Source organism: Bos indicus, chromosome 11 (genome assembly GCF_029378745.1).
Source record: "Bos indicus isolate NIAB-ARS_2022 breed Sahiwal x Tharparkar chromosome 11, NIAB-ARS_B.indTharparkar_mat_pri_1.0, whole genome shotgun sequence".
NCBI lineage: Eukaryota > Metazoa > Chordata > Mammalia > Artiodactyla > Bovidae > Bos > Bos indicus.
This window is the reverse complement of record NC_091770.1, coordinates 103,177,498-103,202,019: the sequence shown is the minus strand read 5'-3', so window position 1 is coordinate 103,202,019 and position 24,522 is coordinate 103,177,498. Positions and strand designations below refer to the sequence as shown.

At 58.8% G+C, this 24,522-nt stretch overlaps 1 protein-coding gene across 2 annotated transcripts; it reads left to right on the top strand.

Annotated features, from left to right (window-relative positions):
- The first annotated feature begins 5,060 nt into the window (after positions 1-5,060).
- UBAC1 (UBA domain containing 1) lies at positions 5,061-24,161 on the top strand. 2 transcript variants are annotated; one of them, XM_019971091.2, is made up of 10 exons: positions 5,061-5,358; positions 9,225-9,345; positions 10,109-10,182; positions 13,474-13,581; positions 14,550-14,652; positions 14,927-15,035; positions 15,791-16,004; positions 18,434-18,520; positions 19,115-19,253; positions 19,399-19,616. In XM_019971091.2, the coding sequence occupies exons 1-10, from the start codon at positions 5,221-5,223 to the stop codon at positions 19,572-19,574; spliced, it is 1,269 nt and encodes a 422-aa protein (XP_019826650.2). In that variant the 5' UTR covers positions 5,061-5,220; the 3' UTR covers positions 19,575-19,616. The 2 variants fall into 2 exon arrangements, with proteins under 2 accessions (XP_019826650.2, XP_019826652.2); XM_019971093.2 differs by lacking the exon at positions 19,399-19,616 and adding an exon at positions 23,600-24,161 and having other exon boundaries at positions 5,069-5,358.
- Positions 24,162-24,522: the final 361 nt, after the last annotated feature.

The window sequence follows — 24,522 nt, the reverse complement described above, 5'->3', positions numbered from 1 at the left end:
TGAGTAGGGTCCTCCCCAAAGTCATATCTACCCAGAAGCGCAGAATGACTTTGTCTGGAAATCAGCTCTTTACAAAAACATCATCAGCGAAGGATTGCCCGGGACGTAGGGGGGACCCCTCAGTCCCGGGTTTAGGCCCCACATCCTCCAAGCAGAGGAGAGGCACAGAGGTGCAAGGGAAGAGGGGGTGGGGACGAGGGCACACGGGCAGGCTGGGGCAGAGGCCAGAGGGGCGTGTCTCCCGCCAAGGGAGCCTGAGGATTTCTGGCGATGCTGGAAGCTGGAGAGAGGCCTGGAACAGCCCCGAGGGAGCCCGGCTGGCACCTGGGCTCGCACATGTGTGGCTCCAGGGCTCCTGTTGCTGCGTGCGGCTCCCCTGCCTCCCCTGCTAAGATGGCCCAAGAACAGACGTGCACTCGGGGCCGGGGCAAAGGCGGTGAGCTGGTGATGGCCTTTGCAGCAGGCCACTCGGGGCCCTCCTCTCTCTGGGCCTGGGGTCTCCCACCGCAGCAGGGGGTGGGCCAGAGCTGTGCTTTTCAGACTGGGGCCCCTGCAGCCACGGGGTGTGGAGGGCTGCCTCCGCTCGTTGGAGCGCCTCAGGGTCCCCACCAGCACCACCCCCTCTCTCCTGCTGCCTGGAGAGCTCTTAGTCATCTTTTACGGCCTGTTCCTATAAGTGACCCCAGGGTGGGGGAGAGTTCACCTCCTCAGGCTCTCTGCAGGGGCCTTGAGGGGGATCCGCCCCCCATCCAGGAACCTGCTGTCCACCTGCCTGCAGGACCACGGCTCACCCCGCCCTCTAGTGGCTACATGCGGTACTGCCAGGCAGCCCAGTCCGCAGGTTTGGAGCCTTGCAAGGGTGGGCGGATTCTTTATCAGCCCTGACTCTGGGAAAGATTGAAGGCGGGAGAAGGGGATGACAGAGGATGAGATGGTTGGATGGCATCACCGACTCGATGGACATGAGTTTGAGTAAACTCCGGGAGTTGGTGATGGGCAGGGAAGCCTGGCGTGCTGCAGTCCATGGGGTCGCAAAGAGTCAGACAGGACTGAGCAACTGAACTGAAGGGTGGGAGGCCCCCAGGGAGAGGAAGGTCCAGGTGGACTCCCCTCTTGGCCAGACGAGGAGCCTTGCTTGCCAGGAGACCCTCCCCAGCCTTTGTGGCCCAGCCACACCTGCTTGGGACTCCGGGGCTGAGTCCAGGCGGGAGTTGGCAGGGGCAGGAAGACCAGGGAGGGATGGTCATCTGCTTGGCTGCCACCACCCAGGGCAGCTCGGGCCACTCCCGGAGACTGTCAGTGCTGGGGCGGGAGCCAGGGCCGGGTTGGGGCAGCGGGCTGGGCCCTGCCAGCTCAAATCGGGCCTGGCAGCCAGGCTGGCTTTGTCCCTTGCAGGGACACCCTTGGTGCTTTCTGACTCCCACCTGGGCCGGACCCGCTCAGACCACCCGGCCTGGCTTGTTCCTAAGAGCGACAGTGATCTTGAGACCCTCCCAGGAGGGGTGACAGTGCAGGCTCTGTCTCTGCCTTATTCCCGCTGCAGCTCCCCCCTCCCCAGCCTCAAAAGGAGCACCCAGTGCACAGCAGGCACGGACAGCCAGGCGGGCGGGCCAGGCGGGGTCCTGGAAAGCAAGGCTGAGTTCGGCTGCACAGTGTGCTTTAGGGAGCAGCGCCTGTCGGTTGGGGCGGGAGGCCATGTGGTTTGGCCAGCTCCGGGCCAGGTCATCCCCGTCACTGGAAACGTGTTGATCTTCACACCCCACTTAGCCCAGCCACCCAGGAGGACCTCGCAAGGTTGCTCCCTGCAGCTGAGGCTGCAGGAGAGGCTGAAGGTCCAGCATCTGCTGACCGCTCCCCAAAGCAGGGCAGCCGGTCCTCCCTTGAAGGGGGCCCTCTCTCTGCATGGAAGCCTGGTCCCCATGTCCTGGAGGAGACAGAGGCTGAGACAAGGAGGACCCACCGATGACACTCCAGGAATCCTAGGACATCACCCATCACTGCTCATAGCCCGGGAGTGCAGCCTTGCCCCAGGCCCATGGCTGCACCCCGGGGTGGGGGATCATCCCTGACTGGCCTCTGCTCTAAGGAGGAGCTGGCGCCAATGGGAGACCACTGACTTACATCCAGGCTCCTCGGCAATATTTTGCCAATACATCATTAAAGAGGTCCAGCCTGACGTGTCTGCTCTGGCGAGAGGGTCACTGGAGGGGTGGGCAACTCACAGTGTGCTAAGTACTGATCTGAGGAGGCACAGCTAGGGAGGTCTTCCTGAAGGAGGAGGTCCTGAATTCTGGGGAGGGGTCTGGGTTTGCACAGGCAGCGGGGTTGGGGGAGATTCAGTGGATGGAGGAGGCTGGGCACGCAAGCCTGGCTGATTTGGCTGATATAGGCATCAGGAGCCGTTTTTGGATCCAGACCATTCTTTACTGACACAGAGAGGGCTCCCCGGCCCCTCGTGGCAAAAAGCCCCAAAGGATGACTCTGGAGCCGCGGAGGCCGCTGTTCTGTAAGGGCTGGGACACCCTCTTGCCGAGGCGCCCCCATCGCCCCCAGAGTCAGCTATACCCACCCCAGTTTCTCCGAGCCCATGAGTGGCAGCTCCAGTTCCCCTCCGGGTTTTCATTTTTCTCCTGGAAATCCCCACTCTGGACTCCCTGGGGCTACACTCAGAACTCTGTGGGACCCTTTTCCTCCAGTTTTCTCCGTGGACTCCTCTGTGTAAAGTGGGGACAAGGTGGGGGCGGGTGGCACCACAGTCTCAGTCCCTGCCCCCACAATGACAGCTGTCCCTGACTCCAGTTCCACACACTCGACTGCCCCGGCCACCTGCACCTGGAGGCCCCTGCACCTCTGGGTCAGCATGTGCAGGCCTGAGCTTTGCCCCCTGCTTGGCCCCCTCCAGGTGGGGGTGCAGCCGGGCCCTGCAGCTGCTGCTGCTCAGCCGCTCAGTCGTGTCCAACTCTTTGCAACTGCAGGGACTGTAGCCCACCTGTCTATGGGATGTTCCAGGCAAGAAGACTGGAATGCATAGCGATTTTCCGCCTCCAGGGCATCTTCCCGACCCAGGGATCACACCCATGTCCCTTACGTCCCCTGAGTCGGTGGGTGGGCTCTTTAACGACTGAGCCCCCAGGGGAGCCCTTGGCCGTGCACCCTGTCACCCAATTGGAAGCAATTGCTGTCATTCTTCATTCTGTTCTCGCTCACAGCTGACACCACACCCCGCCTCACCCCCCGATCAGAGGCTTACCTCACCTCCTCCTGCCTCTGTCTTCCCGGCCGGGGTTCAGAGCCCCCAGCCCCTCCTCTGCCAGCACGCAGGAGCTTTGGGCTTTCTCTTGCCTCCAGGCCTCCTGCCTCTGTCTTCCCACCTCAGTTCAGAGTCCCCAGCCCCTCCTCTGCCACACGCGGGAGCTTTGGGCTTTCTCCTGCCTCCAGGCCTCGTCTGTCCTCCCGCCATTCAATCACTAGCATCTGCACCACGGCTCCCCAGGGCCTCAGGACAAAGACCAGATGCTTCAGGGGGGCTTCTTCTGACCTGGCTCCAGGTGCCGCCCCAGCCGCTCCCCACCAATCCCTTCCCTTCCAGCATGCTTCCCAGGCAGCCCATCCTGGTGTCCTCCACTTCGCCTCCTCAGCCCTCTGATGCCGCTGTGTCCCATAAGCTCCCCTGGGCTACCCGCAAGCCCCGCTGTCCCCCCCGCTGTCTCCTGCCTCCTGAGACCGTGTCTGCACAGTAGATGGCACTTGCACGGCCTGCGTGAGAAAGCCCACTCCCAGGGCGATAGTTTGGTCTCACGCCTTAATCGCGACTGGACCCCAGCGGAGGGTCTGGCTCATGGAGGCTATTGGTGAATGGTAAACTGAATAAAAGGAATTCACACACAAGCAGAATGATCACAGGGGAAAACAATGTGTATAAAACGGGAGAGATGCTGGAACCACCTCCCCATTTAGATCACCAGCCTCCGAGAATAGGGACGGCGTTGGCTTCATCTCTGCTCAGCAAAGATCCTTGAATGGACGAGATGGGAGAGTGCAGGGCAGTCACATGGTCCAGGCCTAGCCCGAACCGCAGAGTGCATACTGATATCTGTCACGCCACGGAAATGAGTGTGCTGAGTCCACCGGTCATGTTTCTTCCCTGTGGTGCTCATGTGCCTGTCTGAGGGCACCTCTATGGCTCTGCAGCCTGAGTGCTGGGCCCCACCCGCGTCCCTGCCGGGGGCACAGGGGCAGGGCAGGAGAAACTGCACTTCTAACAAGCTCCCAGGTGCTGCTGGTCTGGGAACCACAAGCAGAGACTCTGCTTTAGTGCAATGCGGTCCTAAAGAAACAACAGCAGCCACATAGACAACCTAAAATCTAGCAGCCGCAGCTTTAAAAAGTAAAAATAAACAGTGCCAACATATTTTACATAATCCATTCTATTATTCCAACACGTAGTCAATATATAAGGGCTTCCCTGGTGGCTCAGCTGGTAAAGAATCCGCCTGCAGTGCCGGAGACCTGGGTTAGATCCCTGGGTTGGGAAGATCCCCTGGAGAAGGGAAAGGCTGCCCACTCCAGTATTCTGGCCTGGAGAATTCCATGGACCCTATAGTCCATGGGGTCGCAAGGAGTTGGACACGACTGAGCGACTTTCACCGACTCACTGTCAATATATAAACATTGTTGAGGTATTTTTCGTGCTCTTTTCCTGCCAACTCTTTAAGATTCAGTGTGCATTTTACACTGAGACCCATCTCAAAACAGACTCGTAAATGCACGGCTCCCGCGTGGCCGGCGGCCCCCGACAGCACAGCGCAGGCAGGTACGGGACGAAGGAAGCGGCCCCCGAGAACTACAACTCCCGGCGCGCTCGGGTCGCGGCCAGTGACGCACATTTGGCGCGGCGGCGACGGCGACGGCGAGGCAGCCGCAGGAGAACCACATCTCCCGGCGTGCTCCGGGTCACGCCCTGTGACGCACTTCCGGCGCGGCGGCGACAGCGCGCCCCCGGTGGATCGGCGGCGGGGCGAGGGGGACCGCTCGGGCGGGCTGGCGGTGGGGCGAGTGGCGGGCGGCCTGCCCACGGGAGAGCCGGGGGCGGGGCGGCGGCGGCCAGCGAGGGAGCGCGCGGGCGGCCTGGCCCCGCCCCCGGCCCGCCCGCCCTGGTGACCTTCAGGGACCGGGCGGCGGGCGCAGGCCCGAGGCCCGGGCGAAGGCGGCGGCGGCGAGATGTTCGTGCAGGAGGAGAAGATCTTTGCGGGCAAGGTGCTGCGGCTGCACGTCTGCGCGTCCGATGGCGCCGAGTGGCTGGAGGAGGCGACCGAGGACACCTCGGTGGAGAAGCTCAAGGACCGCTGCCTCAAGCACGTAAGGCCGGCCACAGCTCCAGACCTCCCTCCTTCTCCCGCCGCCCCCGACTCCCGCTGGACGCTGGGGCTCCGGACCGGGCGCTTTATCCTCTACCTTCTGGTCTAACTCCCCTCAAGACAGCCCGGGAGGCCGGGGCGCGTCGGGGACGCGGGCTGGGAGAGGCCAAGTCGCCGCCGGAACGGGGCCTCCTGCGGTTCCAGAATCCATCCATCCGCGCTTGCTGTCGCGGCGAGGTTCCCGGAGCTGGGAGTTTAGAGAGACCCTCCAGGAGAAGCGCCTTCCCCTGACCTTGCAGAGCCGGCTGCTTGGAGCCGTTTTCTGGGGCTGGCATGGGGGCCGGCGCCTGGCTCTGGCCACTGGTGCGCCCCCGCACCCCCTCACCGTGGTTGGAATCACTTAAAATAGTGTGGCTTGGTCCAACTGGTCCATGCACCCCTTGCTATCCTCGGCCTTTACGTGGATTACGCGGGCAGGTCGGGGAGAGGGCCATTTTTAAAGTTTGTTGAGGTGAAGCACCCTTTGTAGGTTCCTCAGAGGGCTAGTCTTTGCCTATCTCTTTAAGCTTCTCGACTCTGTAAGGCAGGCCAAGACATCTGTCCGTGTGACTCAGGCTGCCTCAGGAAACTCTATCCTTTGCACGGTCTAGAATCTCCATGTCAGAATTTAGGACAAAGGAGGCCACAGCCTCTCACTGCGTGCCTCATGTAAGAAGTGTGCCTGTGTGCCGTCGACTCACACGTTTGTTCTGGGCCCACCAAGAGGCTAGCCCTGGTCCCTTCTGGTGTGGTCTCCAAGCACAGACTTCCAGCTATTGTTTTAGTGACTCCCGCAAAATGATGTCGGGTCCTTTTGGGAGTACGGTTCTGTGGAGTTGTTCTGTAATTGTCGCAAGCATGCCAGAGAGCATTCTGGTTGCCAGAGTCCCCTTCCGGAAAACCCTGGATGTGAATAGCGTCTTGGTCTCACGTCAGGGAGGAGGGGGATGTGGGCTCACACACTTGGGCAGCTATGTTTTGGCCGTTTCTATTTCTGACGCAGTGACGGGTGATTTCACGATCTAAAAACCACCATGACAGCACTCAGCAGGAAGGCTGGGAGCCCCCTGAGCGTCCAGACTATTAGAGCGAGGCTTGCTGCTTGCCCAGTGCAAACCTCTCTGAGATGCTGTGTCCACCCGGTCAGCACAGGAGCCCCTTGAGGGCTGGAATACCTTAATTAAAAAATAATGCCACTGGAAAAATGGTACCAGTGAACTTGTTGGACACACGGTTGCCACAGACCTTCAGTTTGTGAAAAGCCCGGATTGTCAGTCGAGAGAGCTGCATGGCGGTGGAGGCCAGTCACCTGCTGAGTCAGGCTGGGGGGCAGCGGGTACATTGGTGTGACACTTAGTTTAACTCACCAATGGGAAGGATTGGCATAACCATCAAAACGTTATGTTCTGGAGGGAAAACGAAGCAAGAACTCTTAACCTGGGGTTAATGAGGGAGCCAGTTTCATTAGGCTAACTATTCACATCATGCTGCTGATATTTTTATTCCATTTGGTACTGAGGTGTATCATTTGGAATGTTTTCTGACATTATCCTGCTTTGATGTTTTCTGGCATTATCCTGCTTTGAACAGAGATCTTACTCCACTCTGTAGATTTTATTCCGGGCCGAGGCGAGTGGCGGGCGAGCAGCAGGGGATTTCCACAACCAAAAAATACCGGCATACATTTTGGGACTCAGAGCTGAGCTGTCAGGAAGTCCTCACACCTCTGTGCCCATGCCGTCCTGGGGGCAGAGCTCGCGGCCTTGTGAGCCCGTCAGGAGGCATTTCCAGTTAGGAAATGGGGTTCTCGAGTGTGTGCTTGACTATCACCCGGGAAGCCTGTGCATTAAGCTTAGATCATGGTGTCACCGCTCGGCTCGGGCTCCTCCTGCCTGGCTCCCCGCCCTGCATGCCTGAGCCAGGGTTCTCTGTCCCTTCCTCCTGCCTCTCTACCCAGAGGGGACACTGTGGGTTTTCTCCCACCACAGGACCCCTGGGAGCTTACTGTTTTTTGTACACTTTTTGTTATGCGTATGCATTTTTAAATGAGTAAAGCAACTTTGTTAGTGAAGGTTTATTATCATAACTTTTACAGAAACGGATCGCCACTGTGGCCTTTCCCTTCTTGGTTTTATATACATTGGGACCACTGTGGTGGTCTCTAGTCCAAGCTTAGATCACGGGGCAGAGTAAATCGGAGGGTCACGATTTTAAGAAAGTGGCCCCCCGCAACACCGTGGGTGTTTTCTGTGTGATAAGCTTGCCGGCACATAGGCTGCTAGCAGGGCTGGTAGCAGCACACCCAGGCGTGTCTTCACGTACTGATGTCAGGAGGAAGAAAAAGCTGTCTCCAGTCCTCCGGAAGGAAGCGGGCTCACTGGGGCCCGGCCCCTGCCCCAGCCGTGGGCTCTGGCCGGCTTTCCCACTGGCAGGGCCCAGCTCGCTCCAGCGCCTCTGCCGAGAACAAAGGAAAGAGCGAGTAAGCAGGCCTGGTATGGATGACTCAGGCTTGTGTCCTGCTCCTGGCGCCTGTTGACAGGCTGCAGAGGACAGTTTTTTTTTCAGGAGCCAGTATGCGGATTGTTTTGGAAAATTGTGTTTCATAGACTGCATCCTGAACTTGGCACACCAGCTAGCCTGCAGATTTTAGAATTAGAAGAAGCACACCCAGTATTTCTGGGAGCAGAGCCATCGTGAGAGTCCGGGAGGGGTGTCTGTCATACATGGTCAGAGTGTGTCTCACTGTTGGCTGGTTTCCACCTTTGTCCCCACCAACGCCCCCGCCCCGCCCCCCGGCTTGCGTGCACCTGTAGCCCTGAAGCCCGCATGACTCCTCTTTCCTGTTGGGTTGCTGAAAACTCTGGTTGGTCTTCAGACACGAGTGTTGAGAGGTGAAGTGCAGGCTTAGTTTCTCCCTCCGTGAGCAGTTACATGTCCAGGGTATCTGATGGCAGAGGCGGGTGGAAAGGCGGCCCCGCTGAGCTGAGGACGGTGAGGACCCCGGGGCAGTGCCTCCCCTGTGTTGGGGCAGCCTTGGCTTCAGCACCTCTGCCCCCTCCACTGTGTGTTTTGGGGTTTCGGAGCTGCCGATCAATAACACAGTGACGTGCCAGGTGACCCCTTCTAGCCGCCAGGCAGGCCCTGCCAGCCGTATCTGTAGCTCACTGTGGGGCCCCTGTGGCCGTCGCTTGGTGGGCTGGGGACTGAGCTGAGGCCATCCTGCCTCCTCGGGGTTTTTTGGGTGTTTGCGTGGTCAGGCCCCTATGGCTGCTCCCCAGGGACCAGCTCCTCTCAGCCGTGTCGCCGGGCTCCATCGAATGCCCCGGTGGAAGGTGGGGAGCAAGATTCCACAAGGAAGTAGCCAGCTTGGGAAACGCTGGAATATCGTCTGCTGACCTCCACAGCATGTGGCTGGCCTGGCCAGAGTCAGCTGGGCACTGACCACACCCGACCCCACTCGGATCTTTAGGTTCTCGGGAGACAGCAGGCCTGCTATTAGCATCTGTGAATCGCTCTCCAGATCTTTCCAGATTAAGGAGCGGTTCGAGTAGCCACTGGTGGGTAGCAGGGCATTCTGCGTCTCAGCCCTGAGCCTGTTGAGCAGCACTTGGTGGCCCAGTGGCCAGGTCACTGCCCTTGGGGACTAGGGGCTGTGGCGTGTCCGCCGTTGCCGGGGTTCTCTGGTTTCAGTGTGGCTTTGACTCTTAGCGAGTAAGAAAACCAGGAAGTTCCTGGCGTGGCTTGGGGCGTCAGGTCCTGTATTATCAGTATCATGATCAACTTATTTTCTGTCCTGACACATGTTCTATGATTTTGTTTGTTTCCTAGTGTGCGCCTGGGGGCTTAGAAGACCCCAAAAATGTGACCCATCACAAATTAATACACGCCGCGTCTGAGAGGGTGCTGAGTGACGCCAAGACCCTCCTGGAGGAGCACGTCCAGGACGAGGGTAAGGGGGCGAGGGGTCCCCGTCCCAAGCGGGCAGAGCAGGGAGACGCGGCAGCCACAGGGTTTCATTCTCCTTTGTTGAAACAAAGTGTGTACCCTGGAATAAAAGAGCCGCAGCCTTCTGGAGAAGCCAGACGTGAACTCTGCTCCACAGGCTGTTTCCACGCAGAGCCAAGGTCCCCAGAGCTGCTGCGGGCTGTGCTTAGGGGACAGGAAAGCACAGCCGTGGGTTGTTGCAAACGTCCAGGAAGACGTTCTTACCACGCATGTCTGTCAATTGACTCTGAGTCTCCTGCATGGAGGCGCTTGCGGAGGAAAGTTGGGCTTCTGTGTCATTCAAAGCAATTTTATTTGTGAGATTCCCTTACGTAGCCTGCTTTGGAAGGACTAGAATACTGTTTATCAACCTCGCTGGATGTCTAGTTGGCACGGGCACAGTTAGCTGGGCGCTGACCACACCCCAGGTGCCTTAGCATTGAGGGTTAAGACCAGATGCTCCGACCTCCCAGACTTTCAAAACAGAGCCGTTAAAACAAGCACGCCGGTCCCGTCTGGTTCCCTCAGCCAGGGTCTTGCCAGGCCGGAGCCTGTAGGGGAGCAGAGTCAGCAGACCTGGGGGCTGAGGGAAGACTGGGCCTCTGCGGACCCTCGTGGAGGAGGGCCCAGAGAGAAGCCCTGCTCCTTGGCCCTTGGGTCCCCCTGGTGCCCTCTGTGCCGCTTCTGGGTGTGCGATGGTAACCGGCTCGCTGTGCTGCTTTCCCCAGATGTGATACTGTTGATCCGAAAGCGCGCTCCAGCCCCCCTCCCAAAGATGGCCGAAGTCTCCGCAGAAGAACAGGTGAGCTTCAGAGTTTGGAACTGGCGATCTCTGTCGGGGGAGACTCGAAAGAGACTTCTGAGGCTGGCTGGCTGTGGGTCCCGCAGGTCCTGTGGTCACGGGCTTTCGTCACGGCCAGGCAGACTGTTGGCCGATGCCTCGCCTTGTGGCTGGTCCGGTGACCAGCTCCGCTTTCGGGCCACGGAGAGGTGCGTGCTGCCTATTCCCCGGGTCGGGTTTACTCTCTAGCTCCCGTCCCTCCTTTTCTCATTTCCTGACATTAGAAGGTCAGGAAGTCGCTGAAGACCACCCACAACACACACAGCGCGGGAGCAGAGCGGGGCGCCAGCCTGCGCGGAGTCGGTTCCCGGCGAGGCCAGGGCCACCCATCCCGTCTGGCTCTTGCAGGACAGGCTGCTGCGGCCTTGGAGTTGGCTCTCGGCTGAGACCCCCCGCCCCCCGACGCAGGTGCCCCCGGAAAGCCATGCCCGCGCTCCGTGTGTAGTGGCTGCCCCAGAGGCTCGCTCCTCAGAGAGCCTGGTGCAGGAGGCTCCCTGTGCAGCGGGAGACGTGTTCTGTCAACAGGCCCTTCCCAATGCTTAGGCCAGGTGCCTGCCATGCTCGGGGCGAATGCCAGCCTTTGCTTAGCTCGAGGGGTAGAGTGTCCTGCTCAATGCTTCGAAATGCTCAGGAGAGTGTTCACCCCAAAGCAGGCAGGCCAGCCTCCCTGGGCTGGGCCCTGGGCCTGTGGCGGCCCGAGCTTTTTCGGGGCCTCCTGTGGGACAGCCGCGGGAGGAGGCCCTGCTTATCTGCAGCCACACCTGCCTGGGCGCGGGCACGCTGCTTGCCCGTCTCCGGGAAACGGATGGGGCCCCAGAGTCAGGCCTGCTTCTGAGAACCCCGGGGCGGATCCGGCTCTCAGGTTACTGTTTTGGTCGCTGGCAACTCCCTGAACCGCGGTGACTGTGTCAATGGCAGGCCCCATTCACCCCCACGGCCCTGGGTGACTTGCCAGGCGGTGACCCTCACCTTTCCTCTGTGTGTATCTGTGAGATGAAATATTGTAAAAACGATCACGCCTGTTTTTGTGAATAACTCGTCTTTAAAGTCAAAGTAGTACGTGTATTTAGAGTCAAACGATAGTCCAGTGTGTTGTAATCAGCAGCAGGTGCTTCTCCCTCCTGAGTCACGCGCTCGGGAGGCGAGTGCTCTGCATCCGTCTGACCCTGTCTCCAGTGATTCTTCTCCTGGGTTCTGAACAACATCCCGGGTTGATATTTTTTGGATTCTCAACTTTAGACTCTCGGTTGCTCCTTGGTGATCTGGGCAGCTCCTCCCTCGTCACCCCCCTGCTCCTCTGAATCTTGGTCAAAGATTCAGAATCCCTGTGGTTATTCTTGTATCAGTGTCGGTCTCTGCCCTGAGCAGTTTGCTAAAGGTGAGCTCTCCTTTTTTTGAGTGCAGTTTTTTTCCTGGAGCCAGTAATTGCTTCCTGGTTTAGTTTGTTCTGTGTGTAGGCTTACCACTCATTTTTTCAGATTCTGCTCCCAAACTGATACACCTGTCTGAAACCGGGGTCACAAGTGTGAGGCGGTCTGCTGGTGCCCGCTCCAGGAGCCACCCCTCAGCTCCTCCGGCCCGTCCATCTGCGTCAGGCGTGCCGCACAGGGCTGCCCACCTGGCTCCTGCCGCGGCTCCCATGTCTGCGCGCTCCCTGCCCACAGGCCTGCCGGCTCGGAGCAGCCCCATTAGCACACAGGTTGCTGGGTCCGTGCCGGGCAGGCCCAGCTGGCCCTGTGCTCGGGAGCTGGAATCAGGTCTGCCTTCCTGTTGGGAGCCTCTGCTTCCGGCTTTTTCGGGTGTTTGGCAGAATCCTGTTGTGGCACTTTGAAGAGCTGGGGTCCCATTTTCTTGCTGGCCATGAGCCAGGACCACCCTCCACTCCCGGAGGCCACCTCCTTCCTGGCCTGCAGTTCCCCACGTCTTCAGAGCAGCCAGTGGGGTAGCTCATGCGTCGGGTCCCTCTTGCTTTAATCTCGATGACCATGGTGAGCCCCGCCCGTCCTGTTTATGGACTCGCCCGATTAGGTCAGGCCTCCCCCAACCCCCCGCGAGGGCCTTGTCCTCCAGTCACTGCGCCCTGTGCCGTGACCTAGCCCCCAGCTGCAGCCCGCCCACTCACGGGCCCCAGTCAGGCAGCCGTGAGTGCAGGAGTGAGGTCTTGGGGCCATGTGCCCTTGTGCCTGCTAGAGTCAAATGTCTTGTTCTCCTGGGTTGGGTGGGGCCAGACTCGCGCCAGCATCTCTGAGGGCGGAGGCCTGGAGGGCCTGTGCGCAGCCGTCAGTGGCTGCTGAGGGAGCGCGCACGCTCGATGGGCCTGCGCCCTGGTCCCCAGGCATTCCCGGGGTGTCCCCAGAGCGTCCCCGGGGCTGGCGGTGGAGCCGGTCAGCCCCGCTCTCCTTCCTCTGTGCCTGGTCTGTGCCCCTCCCAGACTGCTCGCACGTTGACCCTGGAGATTCTGGAAGTGCTCTGGGTACTTGTTGGTACTTTCCCTGCCTCATTTTCTCTTTTCTCTCTCCGGCACTCCTGTGGATGTGGGACCTGCTATCTGAGAGATGTTTGGTTTCCAATCAGGTGCTTGTTCTGCGATGACCTGGCCCAGCGTCCTCTGCTCTTCTGCCTTTCTGAGCACCGTGTAGCCTCGCTCTCTGCTTTCCAGGCCCTTCCTTCTCTTCCCTGCGTGTCTCCCCTTCACCCCCTCTCCCCACTGCTTTCTCTGTTGCACTAATTGCAGACTTTCTTCACGTCCCTGTCAGAGGCCCTGGGAGTTCACTGGCCGCTCTGGGCCTGGCGGGTCGTGCCCCCGGCCCGCACCCGCATTCTCCTGCCCAATACCCCAGGAGCCAAGTGGTGTGGGGCTGGGCCTGCCGTCCGGGGTCAGCATGGTGCCTCTCCTCCTGGGCTCAGGGCTTCTCGGGCTGCATCCAGGGATTCTTCATGGTCCCTCTGCGGTCTGCCTGCCCGCCCAACCATCGCTCCCGTGTAACAGTCATTCTGCGGCCCAGGAGGCAGTGTCTGTCTTCCCCACCCTGTACCGCCATGCTCCAGGTCCAGCAGGCTGCGACCGTCCAGTGTTCTGTCCCTGAGGCCACGCACAGAACCGTCCGGAAGCCTCCCTGCTCATCAGGGGCATGTGGCTCCAGTTCCCAGGACTCGCGTGCTCCCTGGTTAGAGCTGTTTGTTCAGAGACCAGTCTTGCCTTTCACCGTTCTTACACTCACGTCTGATCTTCTGATTCCTCTCCTGTGTTAGAAAAAACAAGAGCAGAAAGCCCCGGACAGAGACGCTATCTTCCGAGCCACCGCCAGCCTGCCCTCCCACAACATGGACCGGGCCGTGGTGCAGACCAGCGCGAGGGACGTGAGTGCCCGCAGGGGCTTTGTGGCCACAGGGGGCTGAGGAGACCTCCTGAGAGCGCTTGGGAAGCAGGATGTAGGGGGTGCAGGAACTCTGTGTGCTATGTTGGAACTTTTTTGTAGGCAAATTAATTCAAGTTAAAAGGTTTGAAGAGACGTTGGGCCAGTAGGATACTATGGGGAAATGTGAGTTTTGTCCTGAGTTTGGCGAAACCTTTTAGAGAGAAACCTGACTCTTGCTTATTTTGGATCGGGAGGTTAAAGCAGAGCTGGAGCATTTCCAGTGCTCCCGAGCCAGGGCCGGGCCAGGACTTGGCGCCCGCTGGGCCAGAGTCGGGGGTGGCGCCCCCAACACTGCAGGTCAGTCTGCGGGCTCTGCACGAGCTGGTCAGTTCAGGAACACGCCTCTGAGGGTCTCCTCCAGAGAGTTCTGTGTTGGCCAGGGCGTCTGAGGCCGGGCACATGTGTCTCTCGCTGGCCAGTGCGTGTTTCACGATGGCCAAGCCTCACTGTCGGGGAGACGGGCAGTTGGTGGGTTTCTGATGACATTCCCAGCAGCCCCCACTGCGTTGAGAAGATGAACTGGTTGCACTGAATGCTAGAGGCCCACAGCAGTGGAACCCATGGAGTCTGCCTGTTTTGTTCAGTGAGGCCTAAGCTCTCAGCTCGCTTAGCGGCCAGCAGGCCAGACGCCTCCTCTGGGCTGGAGCTGAGCGACGGATCCTCTCCCGCCCGCCCTGCTGAGAGCCCTGTTGCTCTTCTCCCTGGTTATCTAGGCGTGATTTGCTGCACAGATTCGGAGTTTCGGGCAGGCGGTGTTGTTTCAGATCCAGGCGTGACTTGCCACACAGATTCGGAGTTTCGGGCAGGGGTGTTGTTTCAGATCCATTGACTCACAGATTCGGAGTTTCGGGCAGGGGTGTTGTTTCAGATCCAGGCAGCTTTGTTGAGCGTCTTGTGCTTTCACTGCAGTTCCAGACGGAGCTCCGGAAAATCCTGGTGTCTCTCATCGAGGTGGCTCAGAAGTTGCTGGCGCTGAACCCGGATGCCGTGGAATTATTTAGGAAGGCAAACGGTAGGCGCGGGCCCGGGCGGAGCCCACCCTCGGCCGTCACTGCTCACACTCCCCACGGAAGGGGCAGTAGATGGGCCTTGTGGATGCCTCACACTGTCACCATGTCTGCATGGCGAGGGCTGACGGGTCTGTCTCGGGTTTTCTGAGGTGTAAGAGGTCAGCCACAAGCGTCTGGTGCTCAGGCGGGGCGCTGGGCCTGTGGGGAGCTTGAGGAAGCACCCCTTGTGTGGCCGGGCACGCCCCGAGCTCTCACGGTGCCGTGTCTGGCCCGCAGCCATGCTGGACGAAGATGAGGACGAGCGCATGGACGAGGCAGCCCTGCGGCAGCTCACGGAGATGGGCTTCCCGGAGACCAGGGCGGCTAAGGCCCTGCGGCTGAACCAGTACGTCTGGGCCCCCCGCCGCGGGTGACACCCTTCTGCCCCGGGCCCCGTGACTGAGTCGCCTCCAGTGTGCGTGAGTGTCGGTAGAGGACCTGGACGCGTGTTCCGGAGTCACAGCACTGGCCGCCTCCAGGTCTTACAGGGCGGTGTGCGGTGGACCCGCTTATTGGGAGCGTGGCATGTGATGGTGGTCGTGCACCTCACCAGGCTCTCGTTTTCCGGGAACTTGGATCACAGCCTGCTCCCGGCGGGGCCGAGGAGGACCATGGCACATGGGCGGTGGCGTCCTGGGAGTCTCCTGTAGTTTCCTATTGTTAGTTACTTGTCGGTTACGTGCCTTTCTGTATGTTCGGTTCTGAAATAAATTGTCTGTAACCGAGGGGTGGTCAGCGGGCTGTGTTCTTTTCGCTTTTGAACCAGTCTCTCGTGGGCACCTCGTGGGTTTGGCTCCCGTGGCTTTCTGCACTTGGGCATCTGTTCTGGCTGCGCCTCGTGGCAGATTAGGGCGGGGCCGGGGCTTCAGCCGCGCTGCGTTAGATCCTTGTACAGGACTCGGCAGCTCGCACTAGAGAAGCCACGAAGTCAGAGAGGCTTTTCTCGGGACGCAAAGGCCCGGTTCCCTGGCCTGAGGTGCTGCTCAGAGGCCGTCTTACCTTGGAGCACGTCAGTGCTCACGAGCCCTTGGGGCACGTCAGTGCTCAGGGGCCGTCTTACCTTGCGGCACATCGGTGCTCAGGGGCCGTCTTACCTTGCAGCATGTCGGTGCCCCAGGCCATGGAGTGGCTCATCGAGCACGCAGATGACCCCACCATCGACACTCCACTCCCAGGCCCATCCTCGCAGGGAGAGGCGGGCGCCGAGGCCGCCCCTGCTGCCGGGACCAGTGAGGAGGAGGAGGAGGCCAGAGATGAGCTGACGGAGATCTTCAAGAAGATCCGGAGGAAAAGGGAGTTTCGTGCGGATGCCCGGGTGTGTGTTTTCAGGTAGTGGGGGTGCCTGGCAGGTGGAGGGGCTGGTCCTCCCAAGGCGAGTCCTGCGGGGGAAGCCACAGCCCCCAGGCCAGGCCACCGGCCCTGCAGGGAGCGAGGCTGGGAGGGCTCTGGACAGACTTGAGTCTGGAGTCTCCAGTTTGAAGTTTATAAGTGTCCTCGAGCCGTGGCGTCAGGCGGGGGCCCTGTCCAGAGACGGGAGGGTCACCCACTGGCCGCATGGCCCGCCTTGTGAGCAGGAGACTGGTCAGGAGGGTCAGTGGAGCATCTGGGGGACTCAAGGGCCCGAGCCCCACAGCCTCTGGCTGGACTCGGCCCGCTGACCTGAGTGTCCGTCCTTGTGGCCGCCTCTTCACCGTCACCTTGTATCTGATGCTTTTTGTCTCCCTGTTCTTTTTCATTGTTCTCTCTTTTCATTAGGGTTAATTTTAATTTAATCTCTTTGGATGCCGTTGGCACTGTGAGCGTATCCTATTTACTTTCAGATCACAGCTCTGTCAGCTCCAGGCGTTAGGGCTCCAATTCTTCATGTCCTCCTGATTTTGCTTGTGGCCCTAATTTCTCGGGGCCTGGTGCCTTGACCTGGGCTCACCTGTGGGCTTGTTTCCGTGGGAACCCGTGTGGCCGGGCTGTGGGGTGCCCTCTGCAGCTGATTCAGAGCCTGTGTCTGCGGGGTTGAGTGTGACCTCAGGCAGGGCTCGTGGGCCATGCGGAGTGTCCCCCACGGGGCCAGGGCCCTCTCTGTGGGACGCAGAGCCTGCTCAGGGCCCTGGAGTCCAGCTCCAGCTCCGCCCGGCATGGACCCCAGGTCTGCGTCCTGTGCATGACGCTGGGCCCCGCCCGCTGCCCAGGGGACGCCCTCTGGGAGGCCAGGGCGTTGTGGCTTTGTCTCTGTTCCTTTGGGATTTTCCCTTGAGTTGAGCTCCGCGTGCAGAAGCACATGGGTTACTTTAGTCCAGCGTTTCTCGGTCCCGGAGGAAGTGTGTCTCTTCGTCTTAGTCTCTTGGGAGTCCAGTCGGTTGGCCCTGGACCTGTTGGGGAAAGGCAGCCTGTCCCCGGGCGGGTCCCACGCTCTGCTGTCAGGCTGCACGCCTTTCCCGGGTTGGGGGTCCTGCAGGGCCCCGTGAGGCCCGCTGATGGTTGTTCACGGTCTTGGTCACCACCTTAAAGGCCTTTCCTGCTCGGGGTTGTCGTTCTTAACCATCTTAAGTCACTCCTTTCCCCAAAAGGGTGTCGAGGCTTGAAGGGCCAGGGTCTGTGATCCTGAACCAGTCGGGGAGGGTCCAGTAAGGCTCAGGTCCCGGGGAGAGCAGGTTGGAGAGCAAGGCTTGGACGTGAGGCAGACCTTCAGCTGCCTCCGCTCCCCTGCCCCGCCGCGGACAGGGCAGTGACTGTGCAGAGCCTGCGGGCGCGAGGGCCTCTCAGCGCAGCCACACGGGGGGTCCTCCCTGGAGGGCTGGGGAGAAGCGCGTGGGAGCATCTGGAATCCCCCCCAGCAGTCCTGGGGCCGAGACAGAAGTGAGGAGAGGGAGCGGTTTATGTTGACACTTCATGGAAAAGGCCCTCCTACTCTTGGGTTTCAGATTGGACTCCAGGCGATCTTATGTGACGTGGATATCAAGCACAGCGGGGGGGCTGTGCCCGCAGCGTGCGCTGACAGGCCAGAGGTGGGGAATGGCCCAGAGGAGCAGAGGAAGGGGGTCCTTGGCAGAAAGGACAGCTTAGATCTTGTTAACAATCATTTAGAATTAATTTCAAGGTTTTTTTTTTTCCCAAAGATAAAGTGTGAAGAAAATCTCTCCGAGTTTCAGAAATGGCTGACGTTTTTGTCTCCACTTAAATGGGCACGGCCGATGTGCCCTTTCTCTGACCTGCTCCTCCCACTTGGCAGCCCCTCTTGAGGGGGCTATGCGAGGTGGTGGGGACAGTCCCACTCTGGGACACAGCTGGCGGGACCTGGGTGGGACAGTGAGCCTCCAGGAGAGAGCTCCAGTTCCGCCCCTCTGTCGTTCAGAGAGCCAGCAAGTATCTCCCTGAAGCCATAGGGAAACAGTCTTGAAATAGAAAACCTGGTAGTTTGTTTTTTTTTTTTAAGATGTATTTATCTTTGGTCACTCTGGGTCTTTGTTGCTCTGCACGGCCTTTCTCTAGTTGTGGAGAGCAGGGGCCACTCTGGCCATGGTGCTCGGACTCTCACTGCAGTGGCATCCTGTTGTGGAGCGCCAGCTCTGGGCATGTGGGCTTTAACAGTTGTGGCTCCCGGGCTCCAGAACGCCTCAGGCTCTATAGTTGCGGGTGGCACACGGGCTTCATTGCCCCAGAGCATATGGGATCTTCCAGACCAGGGATCGAACCGTTAAGACATCCCCTGCCAAGGTGCCGCGGCTGAGCCTGCGGCCTCTCCTGCAGGCTGTCATTTCCCTGATGGAGATGGGCTTCGATGAGAAGGAAGTGATCGACGCCCTCAGAGTGAGCAACAACCAGCAGAACGCCGCCGTGAGTACCGCGTGCGGCCTGGGCACCCGGGGATGCGGGCACCTTCCCGCGCAGGCGGCTCCTTTGCTTTTGAGGTGCAACAACAGGGTAGATGGTTCAAACAGTGTACAGACTTTAAAGTACTGAGAAAATCCTGGGCTTTGCCTCTTAGAGAAAGGTACGCATCCTGCGGGTGAACGTGAAGCTTGTATATTGTGTTACACTGACACCGAGACGATGCCACCCTGTGGACACGTGCCCACTGCTGACCGAGAGCCTGGGGAGGGGCTGGGGGTGACACTGGGTCACTTGGGGAGCAGACTCAATCTGGCCCATGTGGCCCAGGAAGGCAAGGTGGGCCTGGGCTTCAGCTGTTCCTGGACGAGCCCACGAGGTCACACCCCGGCCACTTCACACGACAGGGCTCTGGTGTGGACTCGGGCTGCAGAGCTCCAGAGTGCCCTGAGCTGCAGCGCCCGCATCTGCCGGGACAGCCGGGCTGGACTGGCCCTTCTGTCAGGGCCCCTGGCCACTGGGGCAGCCCTGGAGCCCCCGCCGCAGTGTCGAGGTTGGCGGGGACCGTAGGCGCTGACCCTGCTCTTCTGGTGTTTGCAGTGCGAATGGCTGCTGGGCGACCGCAGGCCCTCTCCCGAGGAGCTGGACAAGGGCATCGACCCCGAGAGCCCCCTGTTTCAGGCCATTCTGGACAACCCCGTGGTGCAGCTGGGCCTGACCAACCCGAAGACCTTACTAGGTGCGTGCCTTGCTGCTGCCCGGCGGGGCGGGGCCCGCCCGCCACACAGATGTCCCTGGGCGATACTGTGGGCGTGCCGCCCCTGCAGGGCTCTGGTGGCTGGGGCCCGGGTGTGACAGCCTCCTGTGCGGTGACTCCATTCCAGCTCTGAAAAACCAGCTCCAGCAGGTGATCCGGTTGGGAGAGTGTAGACAGCGCCCAGCAGGTCAGGGCCGTGCCCAGAGGAGGCTTCGTTGGCTGGTGGCTCTTAGTCTCTGTAAGGGTTGCCTCGGTGCTTGTTTTGCCTTTGAGATACGATATGATATAAAAAAGTGTGTATAATTTCTGTCACTTTAAAGAGTGATAGTAAAATTAATAACCACGTTTCTGCTGTTCATCTTGAAAAAAAAGCGGTCTTTTAAAAAAATCATAGTGCGATGCAGGCACCCTTGAGTCCCTGGGTGCCCCCCCAGCCCCTGCTGCAATGACCCCCCCCAACTCCCGCTGCAGTGACCTCCCAGCCCCCACTGCAGTGACCTCCCAGCCCCTGCTGCAGTTACCCCCTCCCTGCCCCGAATGGGGGCTTCCTCAGCAATGTCAGTGGGGGTGTCCGTGTCCTCAGACCATTCAGTCGCCCCTCTGTGTTCTGGGCTGACCCCTGGGACTGGCTTCCTGGAGGCTGTGTGGTGCAGCATTGCAGGGCAGTGCCACATCCGAGCCTGCTGCGCGGCTGCCCGATGGCCTGCGGCTTCTGGGCCGGTGAAGCTGCTCTGGGCATTCCTGTGCCTGGTTCTCAGGGGAGGGTTCCCCCAGGGTTCCGTGCCTTGGGCCGAGTGGCAGGGCCCTGGGTGTGGGTGTGTTGAGCCAGAAAGGGACCCCCGCCCACAGCAGCTTAGGGCCCCCGCTGCCAGGTGCCAGGAGCAGCCGCCCAGGCAGGCACAGGGCTTTTGCATGCTTGGCCATCTCCCCAGTCTCTGAAGGACAGCCTCTTCCAGAAGTTTCAGCCACTCCTAGGACCTCCACTGCCCCTCTTCTCTGGCTGCTTCTGCTACTGGATTGCCGTCTGATAGCTCAGAACCTTCTCGTGCCTGCTGCACACTGATCCTTTCTCAGATATTTAAATCTCCAGGATCCCCTGTCTGTTTCTGCCTTCTCTGTTGATCCCTTTGATGAACTTCTGTCCTGTATCTTAACACAGCAGAACATCTCTATTTCATTTATGACATGCATCTTTAAAGAAAGCCCTCTGATTCCAAGCTTGGGAAGACCTTCACGTGTTTCTTTTTTTAGTAGTTTTAAATTTTCTTGTTTTAAAAAGTCTGTGATTCGCCTGGAAGAGTGAGTGGCGTGAAGCAGGGAGTTTTTCTCTCTGTGCCTCACTCCGGGCTTCAGTGGTGTGTCTTGTGAGCTGGTTTCCACTTTCTCTGTCAGTCCCCTCCACACTGGAAGCGTCTTCTGGCCCTCCTCCCCAGAGACCTCAGGACGGCCCCGTGTACCGCCGGGTCTGTCCAAAGCCTTTCCTAAACATTTCTTTCAGTGCTCGACCATCGAGTGTGTGATTTGCTGATTTGCTCTAAGCTTTTTTTTTTAATTTTTGAAGGCATAGTTGGTCAGATTAAGTTCCCCTTTTCTCTCTAGTTAGATGCTAAGATTTTTCAATTGTGAGTGGGAGGTCAGCTTCCTGGGTGACTTTTCGCTATCTATCGAGATTATCGTGTGGTTTTACATCTGCTGTATCAAGTGTTTCTTGCATTTCTAAAACAAACCACCCAGAGTGAGTGCTGCCTGGTCTATAGGCCCTGGGTCGGTGATCTGGACGGGCCGCCCACTGGCGCAGGGTCCTCCCCGCCAGACCCCAGGCCCAGGGTCCTGCAGGAGAGAGCGTCCCATGGTGAGTGCGCCCCTGCAGCCACACACTTCCCTCCAGGCATTTCTGGTAGGGTTTTAATGGCCTTTATCTCTTTGCTGCTGCTGCTGCTAAGTCGCCTCAGTCGGGTCCGACTCTGTGCGACCCCATAGACGGGAGCCCACCAGGCTCCCCCGGCCCTGGGATTCTGCAGGCAAGAACGCTGGAGTGGGTTGCCATTTCCTTCTCCAATGCAGGAAATTAAAAAGTGAAAGTGAAGTCGCTCAGTCATGTCCGACTCTTAGTGACCCCATGGACTGCAGCCCACCAGACTTCTCCATCCATGGGATTTTCCAGGCAAGAGTACTGGAGTGCGGTGCCATTGCCTTCTCCTTTATCTCTTTAGATGAAGGAAAATACGCACTATAGGACATTTGGACACACAGGGAAGCTTGAGGAAGCGGAAGTCACCAGCGCCCCCAAGCTGGTGGGTTTCCTTCCGGTGTATGGTGAGGTCTGGCGAGGTCTGGAGCAGCCGCAGCGCACGGCAGCTTTCTGGTGCTTCATTTCTCATCACGTTTGATACATTTTCTCTTTTAAAAATGAGACTGTAGCAGTTCAGGTATTTCATTCTATGGATGTGTCGTATCATTTAACAAATACATTAAATCTGTTAATTCATGTTAATAATATGACTTAGAAACTAAACAGCAAGGAAGCAGCAACTGAGCTGAACCCACCCCCCGCTTGTGGTCGTGAAACCGCCTGCCTTTCAGCCGGCCTCGCAGCCTTTGGCACTTGGCCTTCTAAAGTGAAGCGTCTCAGACGTCATCTCTGAGTGTGTCTGGCTCTTTGCTGTTGTTCTTTAGTCTCTGAGTCACGTGTGACTCTCGCGACCCCGTGGACTGTGCAGCCCACCGGGCTCCTCTGTCCGTGGGAGTTCACAGGCAGGAATACTGGAGCGGGTTGCCGTTTCCTTCTCCAGGAACTTTTAGCTCTAATAGTCCATAAAACAGTGGAAACGTCCTGAATTAAGAAAGAAGACAAAAATTCTAAAAGTAAATTTCAATCCCCTTTGCTTTTATAGTTCAGTAAAGCATTTTTCCTCATAAAAAACAAGCGGTGTTCCATTTTGTTGCTTTTGAACTTCCACATGGAATAACCTGTGTTCAGACCCGCTTCTTTGGGTGTAGCTCCGACTGCCTGAGGACAGGCAGCTGCAAGGCAAATGAGCAAGGCCCAGAATGTGGACGTTAGGCGCTTGGGGACGTCTTGGCACCTGATGGGGCTTTCTGGGTGAGAAACCCACTCCCACCCTCCGCCCCAGACAGGGACCCAGCAGCTCCGTCTGTGCCTTTGAGCGCTTTCCTCCCGGCCTTTGCGTGTTCCTTGTCGCCTGTGTGCGCCTGCCGCTCTGCCTCAGCTGCCAAGTTGCCCTTAGAGTGCTGTCAGCAGCTTGTGGCGCGTCAGGGACCCCTCGGTCACGTGCACGCTTCTCATCTCTAATGACGCCCAGACGCGCGGCAGAAGGTCCTTCCTTGGGCAAACCTTCACCTCTGGTTTCCATATTTAGTGCTTTTCCCATCCTTTTGTGCAGCTCTGTCCTCCTCCCGGAGTTGATTGTGCCGCTTGCTGGGGGGAACGGGGGCCTGGGCTTCTCACCTCACGAAACCCACTTTATGTTTTGTTCTCCCAGATGCCGAGTCATCTTTCCGGGTTCTCTTTCTGAAATTTCAGTTGGGGGGCTTGGTGACTCTTTTCAGGGCTGGGAGGGTCATCAGGTTGTAAACATAACGAGGTCAGACTTTCCCATTGAGCCCGGGGCTAGGGCCCTCATGACCCTGAGCAGCTGAGAGCCCGCAGACTGGGGGCCACTTTCACGAGGACATGGTTTGACGTTGGCTGACATGACGAGCTCTGGTGTAAAGCCGTCCTTCCCAGATCCGAGGGCGACCGTCCGCCCTGCGGTTGGTTGCTGTCCACCAAGTTGGCCATCGTGTGTCTGGGCTGGAGAGCTTTTTTGCTAAGAGGCACCTTTGTTCGGTGAGGGGTCGCTTTATAAAAGTGTTTAAAAATTCAACGTTTTCATCTCAGAGAACTGCTCATTTTTAATGTGCTGTTTTTTTTTATTTTTTTAAAGTCATTTCCTGAAGATTGAGCAGTTTGACTTTTCTAGTTAGATACTATTAAGCTGGCAACATCATCCTTACATAAGTCTTTTCTGTCAGGGTGGGCCTGAAAGTGGAGTCACTGAGTCACGGGCTGTCACTGTTTTAAGATTCCTAGTAGCTGTTGCCACGTTGCTTTCCAGAATCCCTGTGCCAGGGAATGCGGGCGTGTCGCCCCGCCCTACCCACAGTGACCACACCTGCTTCTGTATCAGCAGATGAGACGCGTGGGGCGGGGGGCTGAGGGGGGTTCCCGGTCACGCTCACCTGGAAGCTGCCGGGAGGAGAGCTCCCACCGCTGCGTGTTGGGCGTGCAGGGCGCAGTCCCCCAGCAGCTCTGCGTGTCCCCACAGCATTTGAAGACATGCTCGAGAACCCGCTGAACAGCACCCAGTGGATGAACGACCCGGAGACGGGCCCGGTCATGCTGCAGATCTCCAGAATCTTCCAGACCCTGAACCGCACATAGGCCGTGCACTGCAGCTGCCAGGCCCAGAGAGCCTCTTCTTCCCAGCCCAAGGGGTGGGGAGAGCGTGCAGACCCCAGGGTGCCCCTGGGCTGGGGGCGGGGAGCAGGTGGGCTGGAGGGGACCCTGCCCTGGGTGTTGGGCGCCAGGGCCGCACTCCCGCTGGGATCTTCCTGTGAAAAACCTCGGGTGGCAGCATGCTCGGTTGGCCTCCAGCCTCTGACAGTGTTTACAGACAAGGCCGTCACCCTGGGAAGGGGTCGCCTCCCTCCAGCGTCCCCTGGGCTCTTGAACCGCTACTTGAATTAACCGTAGGCGCTGCTTGTAGAGTCCACTTGTTATTTGAAACAAGGCATGTTTCAATCCAAAGTGTTATCGTCAAAGGTACTAACTTGAGTAGAAGAATTCACAGATGACTTCTCTTTAATAAATAAATTCTCCTTTTCCAACTCTGTGTCTTGGTCTGGTTTCAGCCGGGGAGGAGGGGCACACGTCCTGCAATGCTCTTGTTCCCACCGAGAGCACGCTCACTGCCTCCCCTGGGGCGCTCGTCGCGGCCACCTGCATACTTCCTTGGCCAGATCTCATGTTTTTCTTGGGGTTGAGGGACTGCGTGTCCCTGTCTCTGAGCACCAGAGTTGATTTGCTCTTCACGTGCCTGGCTGCTCTTTTAAGGATGTAAACACTCTCTTTGTTTTTAAATGGGAAACTGACCAGCCACGCCATCTGGGGGCTGGCCTGGTGCATGAAGTGCGGACGTGCGAGGTGCGAGTGGGCCTCGTACGCCTCGGGGCGCCTTCTTTCCTGGCA